At 35.5% G+C, this 19969-nt stretch overlaps 1 protein-coding gene across 2 annotated transcripts in view; it reads right to left on the bottom strand.

Annotated features, from left to right (window-relative positions):
• Positions 1–19969, bottom strand: part of SLC26A7 (solute carrier family 26 member 7) — a 66200-nt gene that overhangs the window by 23787 nt on the left and 22444 nt on the right. For both annotated transcript variants that reach the window (XM_015649174.3, XM_033512336.1), the window contains 6 exons: positions 16920–17084; positions 9203–9355; positions 7794–7876; positions 6056–6203; positions 4388–4501; positions 1056–1133 (listed from right to left, as the gene is read on the bottom strand). In XM_015649174.3, the coding sequence (XP_015504660.1) occupies positions 1056–1133; positions 4388–4501; positions 6056–6203; positions 7794–7876; positions 9203–9355; positions 16920–17084 (741 nt within the window). The remainder of the gene's footprint in view (positions 1–1055; positions 1134–4387; positions 4502–6055; positions 6204–7793; positions 7877–9202; positions 9356–16919; positions 17085–19969) is intronic.

Below are 19969 nucleotides of genomic sequence, written 5' to 3'. Positions count from 1 at the left end.
AAAAATTAAAAAATGTGTTCTTTGACTCAGGAAGGAGGAGGAGGAGATGGATGAAGAAATCATCTAGAGCCAAAAAGAATGGAGTACAAACCGATGAACTTAAAGCCCATAGACAGGCTGAAAAAACATCAGAAGATAAATAAATTATCAAGAAAGAAAAAAAACAAAAAGTATTTTTAAAATATGGGGTTAAAAACCTTCAGGAAACTGGTGAAAATTTACATATAATCCATATAAAAACAAATTAAAGGAAGGAAGAAGTATAGCAAAAAAACCCCAAGACATATTGTGCACCCTTCTTCAAGTGTCCTTACTTTGCGTGGTTAAAATAAGCTATAAAAGGATCTGTGTTTGAAAAGTGAGAACTTTCATGACACCATGTAAACAATAGCACAAAGCAATTTTAAAACATAGTTGAGTTAAAACTTCATGTACATACATGGCAGAATTGTGGATAATTTTGGAGCTGTATTTAGCAGCTTTGACATGCCTCTAGTTAAAATTAACTATTAATTTGTAATACCAAAAGCTAGATATAGCTTATGTGAAAAGATGCAACACTGCTTTAAAGAGTCTTAGCATAGATGTATTCCATGACAGAGATATAAGAATACTTCATAATCTTTCTGTAATTAAGCTTATATCAGTATCTAAAATAATTTGTGTCAAATTTATTTGAAAAGCAAAGTTGTATATCATATGCATATCTGGGGAAATATAATGAATTTTCCTTAATTTCCACCACATTTTGTCAATTTACAAATCCAGAGCAACCTGGATGTATATTTTTCATAAACTACATGCCATAAGTAAGTAGAAGTTCACTTCTGTGTGCTTACATGATAGCCTATATACGTAACTATATATGTCTAAAACTTATGTCTTATGCTGTTACCTCTGTATTTTATGATTTTCAGATTTGTCATGCCCTTACTATTCTTTTGGCAACTGAAATCAAATAGAGCTCTTTTAAAGATTGCACTGTCTTTCCCTGAAAGAAACTGTCATTAGAAAATGTTTGACATCTTAATCTTTAAAAATAATAAGTACCATACCATAGGAAGCCAGTACAGCAGAGGTCCAATTGTGTAGATCACCACAAGAATTAATACACAAGAGATAAGGCAAGCCACCTAAAACAATAAACAAGAATTGCAGATCTTTCAGTCTAAAAACAATAAAAACAACAAAAGAAATTGTGACAAGGATAAATTATAAAATATTATAGACAAAGTTAAGAATCAGATGTTGAAGGTGTTAGCTGTTAATGTATATGTGGATTGCAGATGCATATAATTTCAATTTTAATATATGATTATTACCCTTAATCAACTACAGTGATAACATAGTGAGAGATCTCCACATCTGTGCTTGACCCTGCTGCTAGCATACTGACACAGGTCAGAGCATCTCTTACACACTTGGATATTAATGGAATGTGTGTGTGCAATATCTCATCCCAGAAGTTTCTCAGCACCCACTGTCATTCTGCAACTTATTTATAACCATGCACCCTATTTTGTATTGAATAACAGATCTGTCATAGCACTAAGCAAGTTATGTATGCATTTTTTCCACAAGAGAAGACTTCTAACTTCTTTTGTTGGGATTAACACTAAAAGAAAACTATTGTTACATGAGAAACCACTAACAATTTCATGTTAATACCAGCGTATTTGCTTGAGAAAATGTAGGTACCATTTAAAAATATATACTGAAGACTTTAATTAATTTAATTTTAATTAATGCAAGTAATATAAATTCAGAAAAATATATGGTCTAATAATTATACATTTCTTCACAGTATTTATGGTATTAATCTGATAGAAAACTGCAGTAAAATTGCACTGTCCTAGTCTATTGTGAGTGCTCACTGAGTACTTCTGGTCTTATAAATATACAGTTCAGATTCACAGAAGGTTTTTGACAATAAGTAGACAGATGCTCATTTTATTTTTATATTGATAATATGTTTCTTTACTAAAATAATTAGGTTTCATTTTAAGAGACAAGTTGTTAAAAACAAAACCAGACAAGTTGTTAAAACACTAGAAAATTAAAGTCATGGTGTACTTAAAAATACCATCAAGAAGGATAGACAGAGTGTTTACATAAAAAGGGACAGAAAATCTGCTGGTAAAGTCACAAGGAACTTTTCCCTCTTTCTGCCTTCATGAAGAGCAAGAAAAAAAAGTGTTGATTCTATTTGAAGGACACTTCTAGTCCTTGGTACAGTTCCTTAGTTCTGTTTTCTCCCAGGAAGATATATCAGTGAGGAACAAATGACAAAACTGCAATCCAGGTATAGCCATTTGAGAAAAAAGGGCTGCTCTATGCCCCTGAAAGGCTCTTTGCATTTCATCCATGCCCTATGCCAAACTGACTTCCCTCTATGTTGAAAGGCTTCTTTTTGTCTATGACCTGACCAATATTTATAAGTGATGATCTTCTCATCTCCTCATTCTGTCTGGACAGCCACAAAGGAGAGCATTTAGCTGAGCTGTTGCTTTCCAGGAAGGCAGGGTTGAGATTGTTATGCCTATTAAAATACTCTCATGGTGCTAACTCATAGCCACAGTCTTAACTTTTAGACACAAGCACTGCTATAATGTGAAACCAATGGATAAACCAAGCAGATTTTTGTTGTGTGTTTGCTGTCTTGAAATCAAATTATAATGGTTTCTTTTTCCATTTCATGAATTGAATAACCTTTTACAATGGTCGTTCCCTACGTGTACCGGTGCCAACGTGCTCAAATTCCCTTCATATGCCTTCAGCTTATAGGTCTGCAGGTTGCCTCAAATCTTCCATGGAAAAGCCAGTACAATATGATGCAGTACAACTGTAAACTGTACAATCAGTACATTAACAGATTACAGAGAAGAATGTCTATGAGGATGATGGCACATTGTATGACACCAATTTCAACTAAAATGTATGAAATAACTAGTGGCCAAGTGGTAGCTAAAGTATTTGCATACAAATACTTTTCAAGATTATGATTTGTTAGATTATTCATTATGATTAAGTAGTTCAGAGTACTCTGTAGGCTAATTATCAAGTATTTAACATGTAGAGTATTGAAGTAAAGCCCTATATAATTCCTTAATGTTGTGGCGTTTGCGTGAAAAATAATTGTAAGACATGGTTGAGGAGAAACAGTGCCTATGTCTTGTATTTAGCCTTGTACCTTATGAACCTTTTCCTTGCAGCTAATGTCCTTTATACAGGCAAGAGAAACAATGATAAAATGAAAATAGAATCATTGAACTGGTAAGGTTAGAAGAGACCTTTAAGGTCATCAAGTCCAACCATCAACCCAGCACTTCACCATGTTCACCATTAAACCTGTCCTCAAGTGCCATATTCACACAGTTTTTGAAAACTTTCTGAGATGTTGACTCTGCCATTACTCTGGGCAGTCTGTTCCAATGCTTTACAACCCTTTCTGTGAAAAAAAAAGAATCTAATCTAAACCTTCCCAGGCTCAGCTTGCTGGTGTTTTCTCCTTTCCTGTCACTTGTTACCTGGAGAATAGCAGTGAACTCCAAAAGGACATGACACTGATGTGGCAGGCTGCCACCAAAGGGCCCTTGAGTTTCAGAGGAAGAGGCAATGCTGTGGGGGTGCCCCAGGGGGTTTGCCACCTCTCTTGTCCACGTGCACAATTTGGACAGATGAAAGGCTGACAGGGTCACAGTTATCATTCTCAGCAGTTACAGTCCCCTCCTTCCTGAGCTACTGTAATAACAGCTTGTAGGTTTAGTTTCCTACAGTAGGAAATAGCAACAAACATCCTCGAAAATCTAAATGTCATCTCTGTGGGCTCAGTGTACACTGAGGGATAGCACAAGTACACCATGTCACAAAGCAGAAGCTGGGAGATTACTTGTGTTTTTTTTAACAAACAGCTCTAAAGGTTACTTTACTTTTATTTTGGAAATCAGATAGAAGATAAATTAAATCAGATAAATGAAATGTAATTTTTTTTTTTTAAACTTCAGTTTAGACTGTACCATTAAATCCATTAAACGCCATTAGAGGGCACTTTCGTTACAATGCTTACAAATTCACATAAAATGAAAGGGCTTTTACGTGGTTTTCCTGCAGTCTGAAAACACAATTCCTAAATTCCTTGCTGCCACAGACCTTACAGTTCATATTGAATGAAACAGGTAAAAATTAATAAATGGAACTGTTGTCTTTCCTAGGAAGGCATCACTGATCAGATGCAATTTCATGCAGATTGTTAGAAATGACAGGGCAGAATCATTCCAAGGACAGAGGAGAAGGGAAACTATGGAAATACAATAGATAAATCATTACAAATTGCAATGAACAGTATCACAACTTTAATTCTCTGATGTACTTCACTCCAAGCTGTTACCTGTGTTTTGGCACCTGTACTGTATAAAAGTGCCGTCCGTCCCATCGCTGCAGCACTTGGTATGCAAAAGAAAAATGAAGGAATCACGTTGCTGAGGCCATGAGCCAAAAATTCCTGCAAAGTTGTTAAATAGAAGATGTTTTTTTCCTATTTTGTCATTTCAATGCCTCTTGCCAACAAAGGAGTCCCCTATGTAAATATTAGCAATGATAAAGGATGGACACATTTTTGAGGGAAAAGATCCAACAGGCACATGACAAAGGATTTCCCAACAGAACAGATCTTCTCACAACTCAGAACTAATTTGAATGATAGAGCTGTTGAACCAGATTCATCAAAAGCAGGAGGGGCATTTTGTTCAATATAATAAATGCTATTTCTAAGTTTTGAAGATTAAGTTCAACCAAAATATTTACATCTTGATCCATATCTGCTTTTTAACTGGCCAGAGCCCCAAGTATTGGTGTCTGGAAACTATCCAGATAATTTCTGGTTTGTTGCTCACTGGAAAAAGACAGCCATTGATTTCCCTTCCTTTTCGAGTATGTTTTAGTGAAGTGTGGTAGCCATACTATATGTATGCTGTCTTTCACCACAAATGTATTTGGTGTTCACAGTCAAAATGCAGACATGTCTGAACAAAGATTCTTAGAAGAAAAAGTAGAGAAGTTTATATGTGCAGCCTAAGAAGAATAGTTTAAGAAAGTGTTCCACCATGGCCGCCAAGACTTGGAGAGGCAAGTTGGTCTGCTGAGGAAAATGTAGGAAAATTATGCTGTATCCAGCCAGAAAAATACCAGCTCATGAGTTTGCCTTCAAGCACAGAACAACACCTCCTTAAAGCTAGCCCAGCAGCCTCACACACCCAAACCCCCATGCCAAGCACAATGCCTGGCCCCTGAAGGCAGTACAGCCATACCAAACACCAGCTCACTGCTCTCCTCTCATGCAGGTTTTGCTTCTTTGCTCCATTATTTGATGCAGAAATACACAGAGCTCCCAAGACTTCAGTAATGAAGCTGTGGAAGCTACAAGACTTCCAAAGGTGCAGGAAGATACACAGGTTGCTGTGTTCCATGGAGTGCCTTGAAACAAAGCAGCATGTCACCCTGGAGTCTGACCTGTGCTAAGCTCAAAGCATTCTTCCTCCTATGGCTTTAAATTTGGCAGCAGTCTCTGGACTCACTCACCTTCTTAGATACAAATAAACCTTTATTTCAGGTGAGTCTTCTACTTTGTAGAACTATCATTAATTTCTTATAACATCAGATTAGTCCTGGGGCTATAAGTGCCTGTTTTTGTTTTAGAATTATTTTGTTTCATTAATTGGTGGCTGATTTAACATCATATCTTGTCTATGAGAGCTCAACTGCCAGAGGAGAAGCTGTCTCATCTTAGAGCCGTGAAAAATGCATTAATACCCAAATGCATTTGGTAGCATTACAAGATTATCATGAAGGATGAGCTTCCCCCAAAAGGAGCAGTTCAACCAATGAGGCCATTCTGCAGAGATAATTTAAACAAAATTTGGGTGTTACCATAAACACTAAAAGGTGTCAACATGCTATGTGGAACATAACTTTTCCTACAGGGCATTCATCTATAATACTTTCCCCAAATGGTGAAGTGATTTCAAGGCTCAGTGACACTAAGGAGAAAGAGCTTTACCTGGTTGTCATCCACAGTGTATTTAAACTTTTTAGCAGAGCCTTGAGCAAGAGCTAGTGAGGCTACATAACCAACCAGTGCCACTCCAAAAGCTTCAGTGACTACTTCAGGCAGGACACTCATGGGTGGTGCTTTTGGTGATGGCAACCTATAAAAAATAAAGACAGTAATTTTTGCAAAACTTGATGCATTGTTTCTCTGGTGTCCACATAAATTGCGGGTATATAGAGACTACCTCTGCAGGAACAGCTAATTTTTGTATTACTTGTAAGCTGACATTTTTCAATATTTTAGATTAATAAGATCTCAGTCTGTTGGGAACAGCAGAAGAGAATTTGTAGAAGGTGAAGCAGTTTCAGATGGAGTATTCAATTTGAAAACTTTAATTTGAGAAATTATAAAGATATGTTGATAAATTTACTCCATGACTGACAAATAAAATTAACAATCATTCATTAATTTTGTAATGTTCAGTAGAAGAGACTACCATATGATTTCCTCCTTTTTAATATAGTTGGTCTTCCTATAAAGTTAAATTTAAATCTTTAAAAAAAATTTGTATTCCTGTCAGTTACTGACAGTAGAGACATTTATTCCATCTAATGGGGATTAGAATGAAACTATTCAAGTTATGAACCAAACCACCCCAGATTGTCTCTGAACTCTTCAAAAAGACTTTGGTCTTTCCAGAGCACAAAACACACTGCCCAAAAACCAAATGGTGCTCTTAAGGTTTCTGATGCTCTTCACTGACAAAGCATTTCAGGTATATTCAGGTATTTCAGGTAAATGCCTAAAAATATGCAGGACTGATCCAGACTCTGCTTCTGTTTTTCAACACTGTTTGTGTGAGGTTAGACAGAAAATAAATTCCTGATTTAAACTGCACAAATACTGTTTACTTTTATTTACTGTTTTACTTTTGTTTTTATTCATTACACATGGAAGGGGAACACTTAGTCATGCTTTAGTCTCATATTTGTAGCATGCCCTAAATACTTAAAAACCATATTCTTTCTCAGGAATGTCCCTTATTTTATTTCTTTCAGTGCAAGCTGCCACACACTCATGCTGTCTTGGACCCATATTTTGTGAAATTTAGGGAAACCCTGCTATATCCAAGCAGGAGATTACACAACAGCTGTGCTCTTCCATACCAACCTGTAGAGTTTGACCATTTTGTCTGACAACTAATCAAATTTCTCTTTCTAGCTAATTATATTGAATTTTTTCCCCTCTTTTGCAAGGTCATGGGGAAAAGTGTATCATTAACTATAGTAAAAATGTCCTTTTCTAGATTAAGCATAATTAAATCTTTTACATTTTCTCAGAAACCACATTTTCTAAAATTACTATATGGGTGGAGAGGAATGAAATGTAGTAATCTACAAATCTCATTGTAAATCCTTTCTGCTACAATAACCCAAGGCAACTCTCAAAAACAAGATTGCAATAATCTCATAAAGAGTGTCTTGCCCCCCTGTCATACATCATCAAGTACTTAGTACCTACTTTTTATTCCACAAAGTAATAAAAAGCCATGAAAATATACAATAATGCATTTTTGTGATGACATCTATGCACATATAACTTGTTAACATGGGATTGAATTGTGAGAGAGTAACAAACATAATAGATTTTTACCTTTTCTTATTTCAGAAACAGCTTCAACCTTTTCAGAGGCTGTTCTCAGAAATAAAAATGTTTAAAAGCCACAAGCTAATAAAACTCACATTACCCTTTAGGAATATTTCCCACAACTTCTATCCCGTAGATGTATTCCATATCAGCATAGTAGCAGGCAATGGATGTAGCAATTATCTAGTGATTCAAACAGAAAAAGATGTTACATTTCTGTTGCTTCTGAGATGGTCTCTGTTATTGCCATACCTAAGCACATGGCACTATTCATACATTTATCCTAAGATCAATCCAGTAAAACAGGAAAATATTATTTGGATTTTTTTTTATAAATATAGAAGAGAGTCAGAAGAAACCAAGATTTGGACACAATAAGGAAGTGAGGCTTCAGTGCAGTTTGTAAATCCTGTGTTAGTGAAAGAGATTTGTATGGCTCTCTGTAAAGCCTTGGGAACCTTGGCAATCAGTGTCCAAAGTCCCTCTGTTCAGCATGTGCCCCAGAGCACTGCCATTCATGTGAGCAGCTAAAAGCAGTTCATAATTTAGGTGTTCCTGAGTAGTCTGATTCAGCTGATGTTCTCTGAGCCCATCTAATCCAGACTGGCAGTGTTGACTTCAGCACAGAACGCAGCAGAAGATATGTCTGCCTTTTGTTTTTATGTTCTAGCACTTATGAATCTTACAGAGGGAGAAGAAGGTGTGACCCTGAGGAAGTTCAAACTAGTTTCTTGTATTTCAGATGAGATGAACACACAAATCCCAATAGAACACGTTTCCAGTCTGCAATCCTTAGTTTGCTGGCACATTTTATCCATTATTTTTATTTCTAAAAAGGTGACACTGAGACCAGGACCATACTACCTCCTTTTCCAGCATTCTGCCCTTGTAAACATCTTTCTTCCAGCAACAGAAGAGTAATTGCGTTAATACGCCCTGAAAACCAACTGTCCTTCATACTTTGTTTTTCTTTTAGAGGTTTAGAGATAAACAGAAACTTTCTGATGGTGGTCTAGTGCTGATCATTTGACAAGAGCTTAATCATTAAAGCAGGGGTTTATAATGCAATAATTGAAAAACTTAGTAAAATGACGGAAAGCAACAGCATAACTATTTAGCTTTGTTGTAGGTAAATTGCAAGTGACATTTAAGGCATGACTACCCAGCACAAGACTTGTTTGGAGTAACAATATGCCAGTTACTTTTTATTTTCTATTTCAAACTTCTTTTACTTTAACATTATAAGCTTTGTACTCCTGTGATTATGTAAAAAGTAGTAAATTTTTTAAAAAATACTATACAAATTGTGAGCTTATGTAGTTTCTTTCTTAATTATTAAGCCAGACTGTTTCCTGTTTTTACAATGAATTTACAGCCATGAAAATCAGCTGTCTATTTAATAAGTGGCAAGTGTGGGTGTGGGTAACAATAGACAGCACAGTAAACTTCAGCAGCTTGATCCACTGAAAGCTCTGTAAGAAAAAGCCTGATATATAATTTTGTACTTACCAAAAGTAGATCGATGGGAAGGACGACTTTAATGTTTCTGTGAAATTTCTCATTCAGTTCTTTAACAAGAACAAGTACCACAATGCTCAGCAAGGAGAGAAGTAATGCCTCCAACTGAACTGATCTGATATTCCCAAACACATAGGCATAAATCTAGAGTGAACAGCAAACAACAATCACAGATCAAAAAATATGTTCTGGATCACATGCCATGGCATCTTCTCACAACTTCAGGCAAATAATGAGTAAGAGCTGAATCAATACTGCAGGAGCTGAGTTACTGGACACATTTTGGCCTGTATTTTAGATTTTACAAGGAAGAAAATCACCAATTTACCACTCCTGTGGACTTCTGAAAATTTAAAAAAAAATGCAGTGAATATTTGTTTATATTAGTTTACAAATTTCTATTGGTAGAAACAAGCATAAAATTGCAGTAAATGTGATGTTTCCTTTGCCTATTCAGTCTCATAGAGTTCAGTGAGATAAATGAGTGCTGTATAAACTGTTGAGAAAAATTTCTTGCACAAAGGTTTCTTTGTAGTGGCCATAGCATACAACATCCACTAACCCTAGTAGTAAAAGTTATTTTTGAGAAAAAGAAATTACAAGACAGAAAAGATGGGGGAAGAGAAGGAGAGGAAAAAAGAAAAGGGAAAGAAAAATGCAGTAGTGTCTGGATGGGAAGATAGGCAACAGGAATCTTCCAAGATGAGCATCCTCTTCAGGAAATCTTCTGCAATCTGTGGGTCATTTTTCCAGAGTCATGTTTTTCCAGAGTAATTTCAGTGGGGCATCCTGAGTCTCCCTTACACAGTTCTCCACGGAGCATGGTCAGGTCCAGGTGCTGCACACATTAAATAGTTGCCAAGCTTGCATACGTATGTTACTGGTTATTTAAATAACTAAAGTTATCTGCCTAGCCCTGTGTTTCCTTTTGTGCTGATTGCAGAGTTAAGAGAGGACACCAGGCCAGAGCTATGGAGCTGTGAGCAGGAGTCCATCAGCTTTTCAGCAGTTAATGTGTGCTGCAGTAACCTGTAAAACAGGCTAGAAAAATGTAGTTGGATGAACAGAGGATATATGGTGCTGAATTATAAGGGGCGTATGGAATAGAAATATGGAACAGGAATAGAATGACCAATGGTGATGACAAAAAGAGGTCTTTGACGATGAATACAATGTTGTAAGTAACAGACTCAGAAGAATGCAGTTACCTTTGTACCAGCACAGATGACACAGTGAACTGTAATTTTTGCTTTATGCTGAATTTGTGGGTTCAGGAAATAAGGCATGAATCAGCGTGGTATTAGATTAACAGAAAGTAATGAAGAAAATTAGAAGTTTGCTGAAACAGAAAGGATGAAGAAAGTTAGAGAGAGCATCTATCCTGATAAATAAAGAAATCATGAGATCTTATCACAACTTATTTTCGGGCCTCATGAAGAAAAGCAATAGTCTATTGCCTGAAAGAATAGCAAGCCATAAAAATGGATACAATACACATGCTTAGTAAAGCTGTAAGGGAAAAAACAAGATAGTCTCAGTCCCATGAGTTCTGCATTTAAATTCTGGGAACTGTTTTGCATCCTGAAATATAAACCATGAAGAGAACAGAAGTTAAGATTAGGATGTAGATTTAGACATCATCACAAGTCACATTTTTTTAAACCCTAACATAAAGGATAATAAAATCAAGCAAGTGAAGCTTGAAATAATAATAGTAATATATATAAAAAAAGTGTTTTCTCTGGCAGTGACTAAGAAGACCACTAAAATAAATCAAAAGTGTACTTTTTTTTACAAAAGACACTTGTAGTTTTATCAAAATAAAGATTAATAATTTTCTGCCCCAGAGAACATATTCTCAAATACCTGTATAATGCTAACAAATTTTGACAGTTTGGAGGTTAAATACATATATTTATATTGGACAGGAAAGAGTACTAGAAAAATTATCTTAGGAAAGAACCCTCTTTCTAGTGGAAAGGTAATCAATATGATGATAAAATTTATTTCTACTGTTCCGATTCTGTCACTCATTGAAGAGGCAATGCTCAAATTGAAGAATGAGTAAATTAACTTTCTGATTTTTTCTCTCTAAGAATATTTTCATTATCTAGAAAGGGAAAAAAAAAACAAACCCAACCTAAATATGGTTTCAGAAAAGTAACTTAACATAACGAGGAAATTTAGTCCTTGGAGTTTTGATTAAAGATACACAATACAACCCAGCACAAACATTTCTCAGAAACCAGGAAAATATTTTAAAATCAACTTGTTAAGTAATATGATATAGATATGTCTTAAATCTGAAGAATGGCAATTAAACCACAGTTTTTAACCACAGATTGCCCCACTGTAATCAGAAAATATGTGGATTGTGTCTTGAGTGGCTTGGGACTACATCTGTACCCATAATTTTCCAAGAATGTATTTTCAAGACAGCACAGGACTTGGCTCAGTGCCCAAACAGAAGCTGTGATTAAGACAAAAGGAGACAATCTGGAAAACTGTGCCCACAAACTTACTAAGGACTGAGCTAGATCTAAGGTGAAGTGGCAAGAAAAGGGAAGAAATGGGTTGATTCCTACTTGCTGAAGACAGAGAGATGGGATTTTTTGAAATGAATGCTGGTTATTAAAGTGTCAGCATTATCTATCTGTGCTCATGGCATCAAATCTAATTTTCCTAGACAAAGTGAGACAAAAGTCTGAGTGAACAAATAAAATTTTAGTGAAGAAATATACACGAGCTTCAAAAATTTTCATCTTTCAAATTGAGTAAAAAAGACCTTTAATTTTAAAAATACTTGTAGACCTTTGCCATAGGTTTTTCAGACTTTGCAACAAAATCTTTGTATGAACTGCCTAGTACATCCTTTGGTGTTTCTTTGAAGTTGTACCCTTCTGTATGTAGTCTACATCATTTTCTTAAGTGAAAAATAATGGAACTACCAACACTTTGTAGCTCATTCATATTCAGTAGCCCAAACAGGCCTATTCCCAAAGTGTCTGTAGTACACTAAAACAATTCTGGCAGTAATACATTAATATTAAATTAATTGCTGCATCAGACTAAAGAGCTTCCACTGACTAGTTGGTGCCTGGGTAACCATTTTCTGAAAACCTAAAACCACTCAGCTCATGATATGACCAATGAAACAAGGAGACCCTTTCACAGGAAAGAGACAGCATGTGGATCTTAACAGGAATGTAATTAACATCCACAATAGACATCTCTTTAAACTGCACATTCTGCATGGTAACCTGTCCAGTCAATCACTGTACTCAACCAAGATCAAACTAGAAATCCTAAATCTAAGTACATGAAGATCAAGCTTGCAATAGCATTGGCTTCTGATTAAAAAGAAGTATTTGCAGATGTTTCAATCAAGAATGTAATTTTAAGTTCAGCATTTCACATATTTAGATGATGCACTTACAGAAATAATTTGGAAATTATGCAGCTGAATTTAGCTCGATATTGCAGTGTACAAAGCAATCTTTGCCATCATATAATTTAAAATATTTTTTAAATCAGCAATAATACATTAATTGACCTGTTTGCCTCTTGTGTTTTAGTTTCATTGCTAGTTTTGTGTAAAGATTCTTGATAGAACCTATGTGACAATATTATGAGCAATCAGTGGACTTTTTGTTTTTCAATGCAAATTTCAACCTAAGTGAAACAAGCAATATTTGAGCTTTGCACATATATATATATATACAAACACTGAATCTTCCTTTTCTCATGGGAAACCATCAGTCTTGACATGTTATTGAACACTGAAATGTTTTATATTCTAGAAAGGGTGTTTATTTGGATGCAAAATCCAAATAAATACAAAAATGGTCTGAGTTGTTTTTTTTTTCAATGTCTACATGAAACCCCAAAAGATTAGCTCTAAAATGTGTATAGAGGCTGAAGTGAATGAATTAAAGGAACAAGTTATTTAACACAATACATTTTAAGAGTGGACAATTTAATTTCATTTTCAAAAACATTTCATTCTTATGGCTTTAAATAAATGTCACGTTGGGGGGAAAATGTACAGGCAAATGCTGTAAGCTGTATAGGTAACTGGGGAAAAAAGGGTGAAAAGAAAGGACTGATAGCAAAATGTGAAGGTTTGAGGTTTTTTTCAGAATTACAGCAAAACCACACAAGGATTTTGCAACAAACTTGCAACACAACCACAAAATACCCCTTTTGCAAAGCAAGTTTCCTACACTGCAGTTCATTTTGCAGTGTTGTATTTTCTCAGAAACGTGTGGAAAGAGAAATATATCTATACACAAATAAGAGGCAAATGCAACTATGTTCTTCCATTTTCAGATGCTGAGTAAAACTTGATGACACTTTCTTTTCCCTTGTAAAGTTAGATGTCACAGGTATTATTCTCTCACTGTTTTTCCTCTTCACCTTCATTTTTCCTTTTCCATTTGCAAAATAATAGCTGATGCTGCACTGTGCAGCTCAACTGAAATGTGACAAACTATGTACAGGGAAAACAAAATTTAATAAGTTACATAACCTATGTGTAAACACAGCAATACCATAGGCTCAAGGCCAGTGTACTAGATTTGTTCTCCATATGCAAAGTTCCTTTCTACGTATTTAACTATGATCTCACATGCTATAAAGAATTCATTTCACTGGCCTGCTATACTTGCAACTCTCTTATCACACTTTATTAAACATTCTTATTCTTGCTTTGCCAACCCAAAGGCTGCCTGAGGCAAAGCAATTGGTTTTGTGAGTGGGAGGTGTTTTGGAGTGGACAGAGAAAAAAAATGTAAGCAAAAGTACCCTTCTTTGGATTTTGAGAATTTGAAGTAAACGTGTCCAGAGAGACATGCCAAAGTTGCCTTTCACTCTCTAGATACATGTGAAAACTACCTTATATCTAATTAATATAATTTTCAGATAAAACTACAACCTCAGAAGAAAACTATTGTTAAAGCCTAGCTCTGGTACTTTAGACTGAGATACTGAACCTTCTTAAGGCAAGTCACAAGTCTGAACAGACACCAGAAATATTTTTAAATACTTATATAGTAAAATTTCCCCTTTTTTATTATTCTTTTAAGTTGTACAGAGTAGATTTTTTTTTGGCATTTATTTTCACACAATTTACAGAGCAATTCAGAATCTTAAAAAAATCAGGAGAATTTTTCTTTGGAATATGTTCAAAGGCAAGGAACTTGTTTCAAATACATTAAAAATACAAGGGATAAGGGAATAGATTTCTTTCAAAGCATTTGCATGACCTCATTTATGATATCACCAGCACACCAAGGTGGAAATATTTCTTCATATCATTGCTGTTTTTTATTATTGCTCATAATGTATATTTTGATTATGCTTTGGCTGCACTACTTTAAACCAGTCATCTCTACAAGATGACAGTATTCCTATATGTAAGTATAGTCTCCATGGAAACACCATGAAAAAGAGGCTATTCACATTTTATATTAAGAACCATTTATGAAAAGGTTTATAAATAATGAAGAAAAAAGTAAAAGAAGCATTTTCAATAGTCTAATAAGCCAACTGACGACTCATAAAAATAGCTATGACACTTTTAGGTATGTGTCTACAAGATAAATGTATAAATTACTTGTGTTTATTACATGCTCTTAATTTTCATTAATAAATTGGTCATGTAAAAAACTTAACACATTAATTATTCATAGTAAAACCTATCAAATTTATAAAATACTATAAAAAAAAACATTCTAAAAAGCAACATCTTGTAATCAGGATCTCACATTAACAAATTTTCCAAATAATAGGAAAAAATATAGCACATAGTAGGGCACAAAGACATAGTCAGTGCTTTTAAATTAGGTGTCCTAATTTAGTGGCTGACTGAAGTCTCACTATCAGTGCTATGTAAATATCACTTCATCAAGTAAATACAGTTTTATTATGAGCAAAATATCATTTTGACAGGTAACTAATAATGCCAAGAGATTACGCTCACAGCACTGAAACTCAGGGCTTCCTGGAATAAGTTACCATCAAGAAAATGTTTGTGACTTCTGTGTAATAAGATTATATAGCTTTGCTCTTTAAGGTTTTAGCCAAAAATATGTACTTTCCAAGGGCTGTAACCATGGCACTGGTGGTGGTGCATCACCTCCTGGCCTTGACCAAACCAGCCAGGTGGGGACGTGTCCCTGACAGTTCCAAGTGCTTTCACATGATGTGGGTGGGAAATCACAGTAACAGCAACATCCACTGTCCAGCTGAGGTGGGCAACAAAGGGTGATCAGACATCCCCTGACAGCCTTGGAACATTCCCTACCTGAACTGGAGCCCAAGTAGAACAGCACCATTGTTGCTGAAGTTTTGGAAACAATTTCCAAATGTTTTGGAAACTCCAGTAGTTGCCAGCATGGGTTGTGGCCAGGATGGAAACCAGCTGATGACTAAAGCAAATCACCTTGTGACCCTGCACACAACAGTCCTAAGGGAAGCCTTCTGAGCTCTTCTGGGCCTCAGTGGGCTGTGCCAACACCTTCCCCTCTGTGGGGCACCTCTCTTAGCCCCTCAAGTCTGTGATAGTCAAAAGAGCATCACTTAGAGTGATGCCAGGGCTGGTACGTACACACACACACACACACACACGCACACACACACACACACACACACACACACAGGCTCCTTTAGGTGCAACCCCAGCCTGCTGAGAAACACTCAGGCATTTGCCATGAGTACTTCCCTGAAGCCAAGGGGAATCTTTGATAAGCACTTTTACACTCAGACAGCCATGTATAAATCTCTGCCTGTGTGCATGTGAAATTATTATGGTATGAATGTTGTTATCATGAAACTGCAATTAAGTCATTGTTATATATATTTTAAAATCCCATTTAATCACTTTATAAATGTTAAATTACTCAGTGATGAAATTCTGTTAAACCCTTTTGCACACCTTATTTTTTCCATACCCTTTGCATCCTTACCCTTTTTCATCCTCAGTCTCCATATAATCCATTTTAAATTGATACTAATGCAATTCTCCTATGAAGGCTTCATCCTTGGAGTAAGAGAGTGAACCTTGCCACTGAACTCTGTTAAAGTCACACATTCATAAGTCCATATTAAGCTCATACCTGCTCTTTGCCAATACCTCTGATGGGGATGCTCTCAGCAGCCTAATGGCTCATTTTCAACAATACTACATGAAATGTTGCATGCATTTTATAAAAATTAGCTTAAAGCTGTCCACTTGCTGTGTTTATGGCAAAGTATTACCATGCCATAAAATAATAAATAGCATATTTAGAGTAATTTTTGCATAGGATATGCACAAATCATAGGTCATTTTCCTTTTACCACAAAGATGGTCAGATTTCATTCAGCAGCATAGAAAGAAAATATGTTTAAATTTATATTTATATTCCTTCCACATGCTGACCCAGAGAGAGATTTCTCTCCTTGTATGAGTATATAATGGCTCAGGATAATAAATGGAATTACTGGTGCCCTAACAAACGTATTCTAAATTAATAACTGTTCCCATTCCTGCTAGTTCTCTATCAGGTTTTTCAAATCTCTTCTAACAAACAGTTAAAGCAATGTGAAGGTTCATCTTCTGTTCATTCACACATGAGCATAGCAAATTCCATACTCTTACTCAGAGACAAATAATACATATAATAAAATGTTAGCTAATGAGGTAACCCAGCTCTTTCAGTGAACTCACATGAAAAAATGCCAGTGGTCCCGATATGTATGGCATTTTCATTCCCAGCAGATGCTTCACTTGTGAAGTCACAACGTGTGTAGCTGCTCCTGTTGTCATCGCGCTTATCACCGGCTCTGTTAACAAGAAAGTGGCACTGCCCAAGTGCAGCATAAACATTGCTACCTAAAAGGAAAAGGCAGGAGGATCAGCAATTATTATAAAATGCAGCATCTTAGTGATAGGACAATGAGCCAGAGTCCTTTTAATAAGTTACAAGGTAAATGACCTAAAGATACAAAGCAAAAGTCCTTTGGAAGACAAATACAGGTAAAAATGGAATCCACTGAAGTTCTGTGGGTTTACCTATTTTACTCACTAATTTACCAGACTCTAACACTGGTTTAGTAACAAAAGCAGACTCAAAGAAACTCTAAATATTCTCTCCTGCTCAAATACGTGAGCACAGTAAACACCATAAAAACATCAACTCAATGCTGCAACAAGAAGTACAGCAACTCCAAAAGTGATGCTGGTTTTAGGACTCATTCCTGTGCAGCCTAAATGGGCCAAGAGCCATATCTTGGTCCAGCTTACTGATTGCCATAATGTCACTATCAGGATTCCCAACATTAGTAATTTCAACAGATACCAAATGTATGAGATTCTATAGAGACCCTTGTGGTGAGACCTCTAATCTTGGAATTTAAACTACAGCAGGATCTCCAGCTATTGCAGCTATTGTGGTGTTCTCCCTTTATCCAGGACTCCGAACATTCTTTCCCTCCAAAGTCTGAGATTTGACAACTCTTAATTCTTTGAATAAAGTTGTTATATGACTACAGCTACTACTGTGATTTACATAACACGATCCCCATTAAGTTACATTATCACCCCTCACAATGAGTTTTGCAGTTTCTTACTTTTGCATTTCCTGATCTTCTGCCTGAGAAGCTGCATGCTCTTGGCACAGAGTTGTTTGTTACAATATGGTATGTTTTAACAATATGTTAAAATAACAATAATATGTTCTAAGAGGTTCATTTTGCATTTACCATACTAAACATCATCATTTTGGAGTATATCACAGTCACCCTTGCTTTTTTTTTTATTGCTTTTTTTTTTTCCCTGAAGCTAAAATTATCATTTTCAGATGTTATCATTCTTTAAGCCTGAACACCATTCATGTTCTCACCATAAAACTTACCTGTATATGGTGAGCTTTGAGCATAGTACCACAAAAGAAACAATAATATCAAAATAAGTGGCTTTTAATTTACCACAAAACCTCTAGTGAGCAATATCCTCTTCCATTTGAGAGATCAAATCTGAGATTTTTCTTCTACATCCCACTAATAACATGTAAATTGCTCTTTAATATGAGCAATTGGAACATTGATTGCCATTCAAGATTGGACTCCAATAATGATAATTACTGCATACCCTCAGTGAGTAGTCATTTAGTTAGTCAGGCCTAAAACTGATAATTACTAATTTCAGATATTTTGTTTAGCTGTTTGTTCTAACAGTGTGTCTACTAATATATTTAAAACATTGTTCACAGTAGCAAAGATCAATAAGAATTAAATTCTCCCTTCTCTAGTGGATTTTTGTTTGTTTTCCAAGATTGATTTCTATTGTCTGAATGTGAAATTTCTAACTGTGAAATAGCTTCGTTTCCAGGAAATTGGATGTTTATTTAGCCATGGAATCAAAACCACAGAGACAATTCTGTGTAGTACATAATATCACAGAGAAGTATTAGTTACTGTTAGCATTTGAGAGAAAGTTATTATTGTGAGTTACAGCAAAATGATTGCTTAGAAACTTCAGCACCACTCTCAGATCTACTTTTTGGTTTTTTTACTTTTTTTCTTTTAATCTTCAGGATTTTAAAAGGATGCTTCACAGGTACTAGTTAAAAACACATTTCAAACAGTTTTTATTGATTGCACGCAGCTGTAGGCTATGTAAAATACATGTAAAATGTGAATATGTTTTCAGCTAGACAGTTTCTGCAGCCACTCAATTAAAAAAGCAACAATCTCCACTTGGTCCCCTCCCCTTAATGCAGAAGGTAGCTCAGGGCTTCCAGAAACAAAGACAGTTCTTCATCAGCATGAACATCCTACACCTTATTTACATGATAGTTAAATAAATCTGATGTTCAGCCATACATCTTTTGTGGACAAGATCTAAAAATGAGACAACCAGAACAGGAAACATTCTGGATGGGTGGAGGGTGTAATTTTCAGCATAAACTGGTGTGGGAACCTCATGTTTTCCTTGCAGTCATGAGTAATGTACAGAAACTTCTTGGATCATGAGGAAGAAAAAAAGTATTGAAACAAGCCTCCCAAATCTGGTTGCATGTGAGTTTTCCTGACAGATAAAATTATTAGCATTTACACAGGCCCAGACTGACTCTACAATTAACCCTCCATGCTGGGAAACAGCCATTTAAGCTTGGCTGCCACTGCATTTTGAATAAACACCATTTGAAACTGAGCTAAGCTGACAGTACACAATTGCACTACATTGCATTATGTCATAAAATCTTTCACCCAGTAAGACTGACCAAACTGTAGAAAGTTCAATATTCTCAAGGAAATGTCTAACAAGCTGCTTTGTCTTGGCTATTTGTTTTGATGCTTATTTTTGCAGGTCTTCCACTTTATTTTCTGATATATTTTATGATTTCTTTTCATTCCTGATGCAGAAAAACTACAGAGAAAAGAGACAGAAAAGTGCAAGAACAGGAAAAGAAATGTAAAAAATTATTTTTTTCTTTTTATTTTTGTCATAATACTGAGATTTTCTTAAACTGTAAAAGAAACAAAATTTTCACATATTTTAGAATTGCATCCATAATTTTTAACAATTTAGTTCCTAGAGGACAAGAGTATATTTCAGAGAAAGGATATGCACAATGCTTTGAAAGGCCCTGGGCTGTTGTTTATTTGTGTGGCATTTTCAGTACATAATACCATGTAAAAAGGCTCATTAAGAAGTAACTTTCTTGAGATGAATTTTGCTTTCGCCAGGTATACATTCTTGAATAAATTCATGTA

Source organism: Parus major, chromosome 2 (assembly GCF_001522545.3).
Source record: "Parus major isolate Abel chromosome 2, Parus_major1.1, whole genome shotgun sequence".
Taxonomy (NCBI): Eukaryota; Metazoa; Chordata; class Aves; order Passeriformes; family Paridae; genus Parus; species Parus major.
The sequence above is the reverse complement of the archived record's forward strand: the minus strand, read 5'-3'. Positions and strand labels throughout refer to the sequence as shown.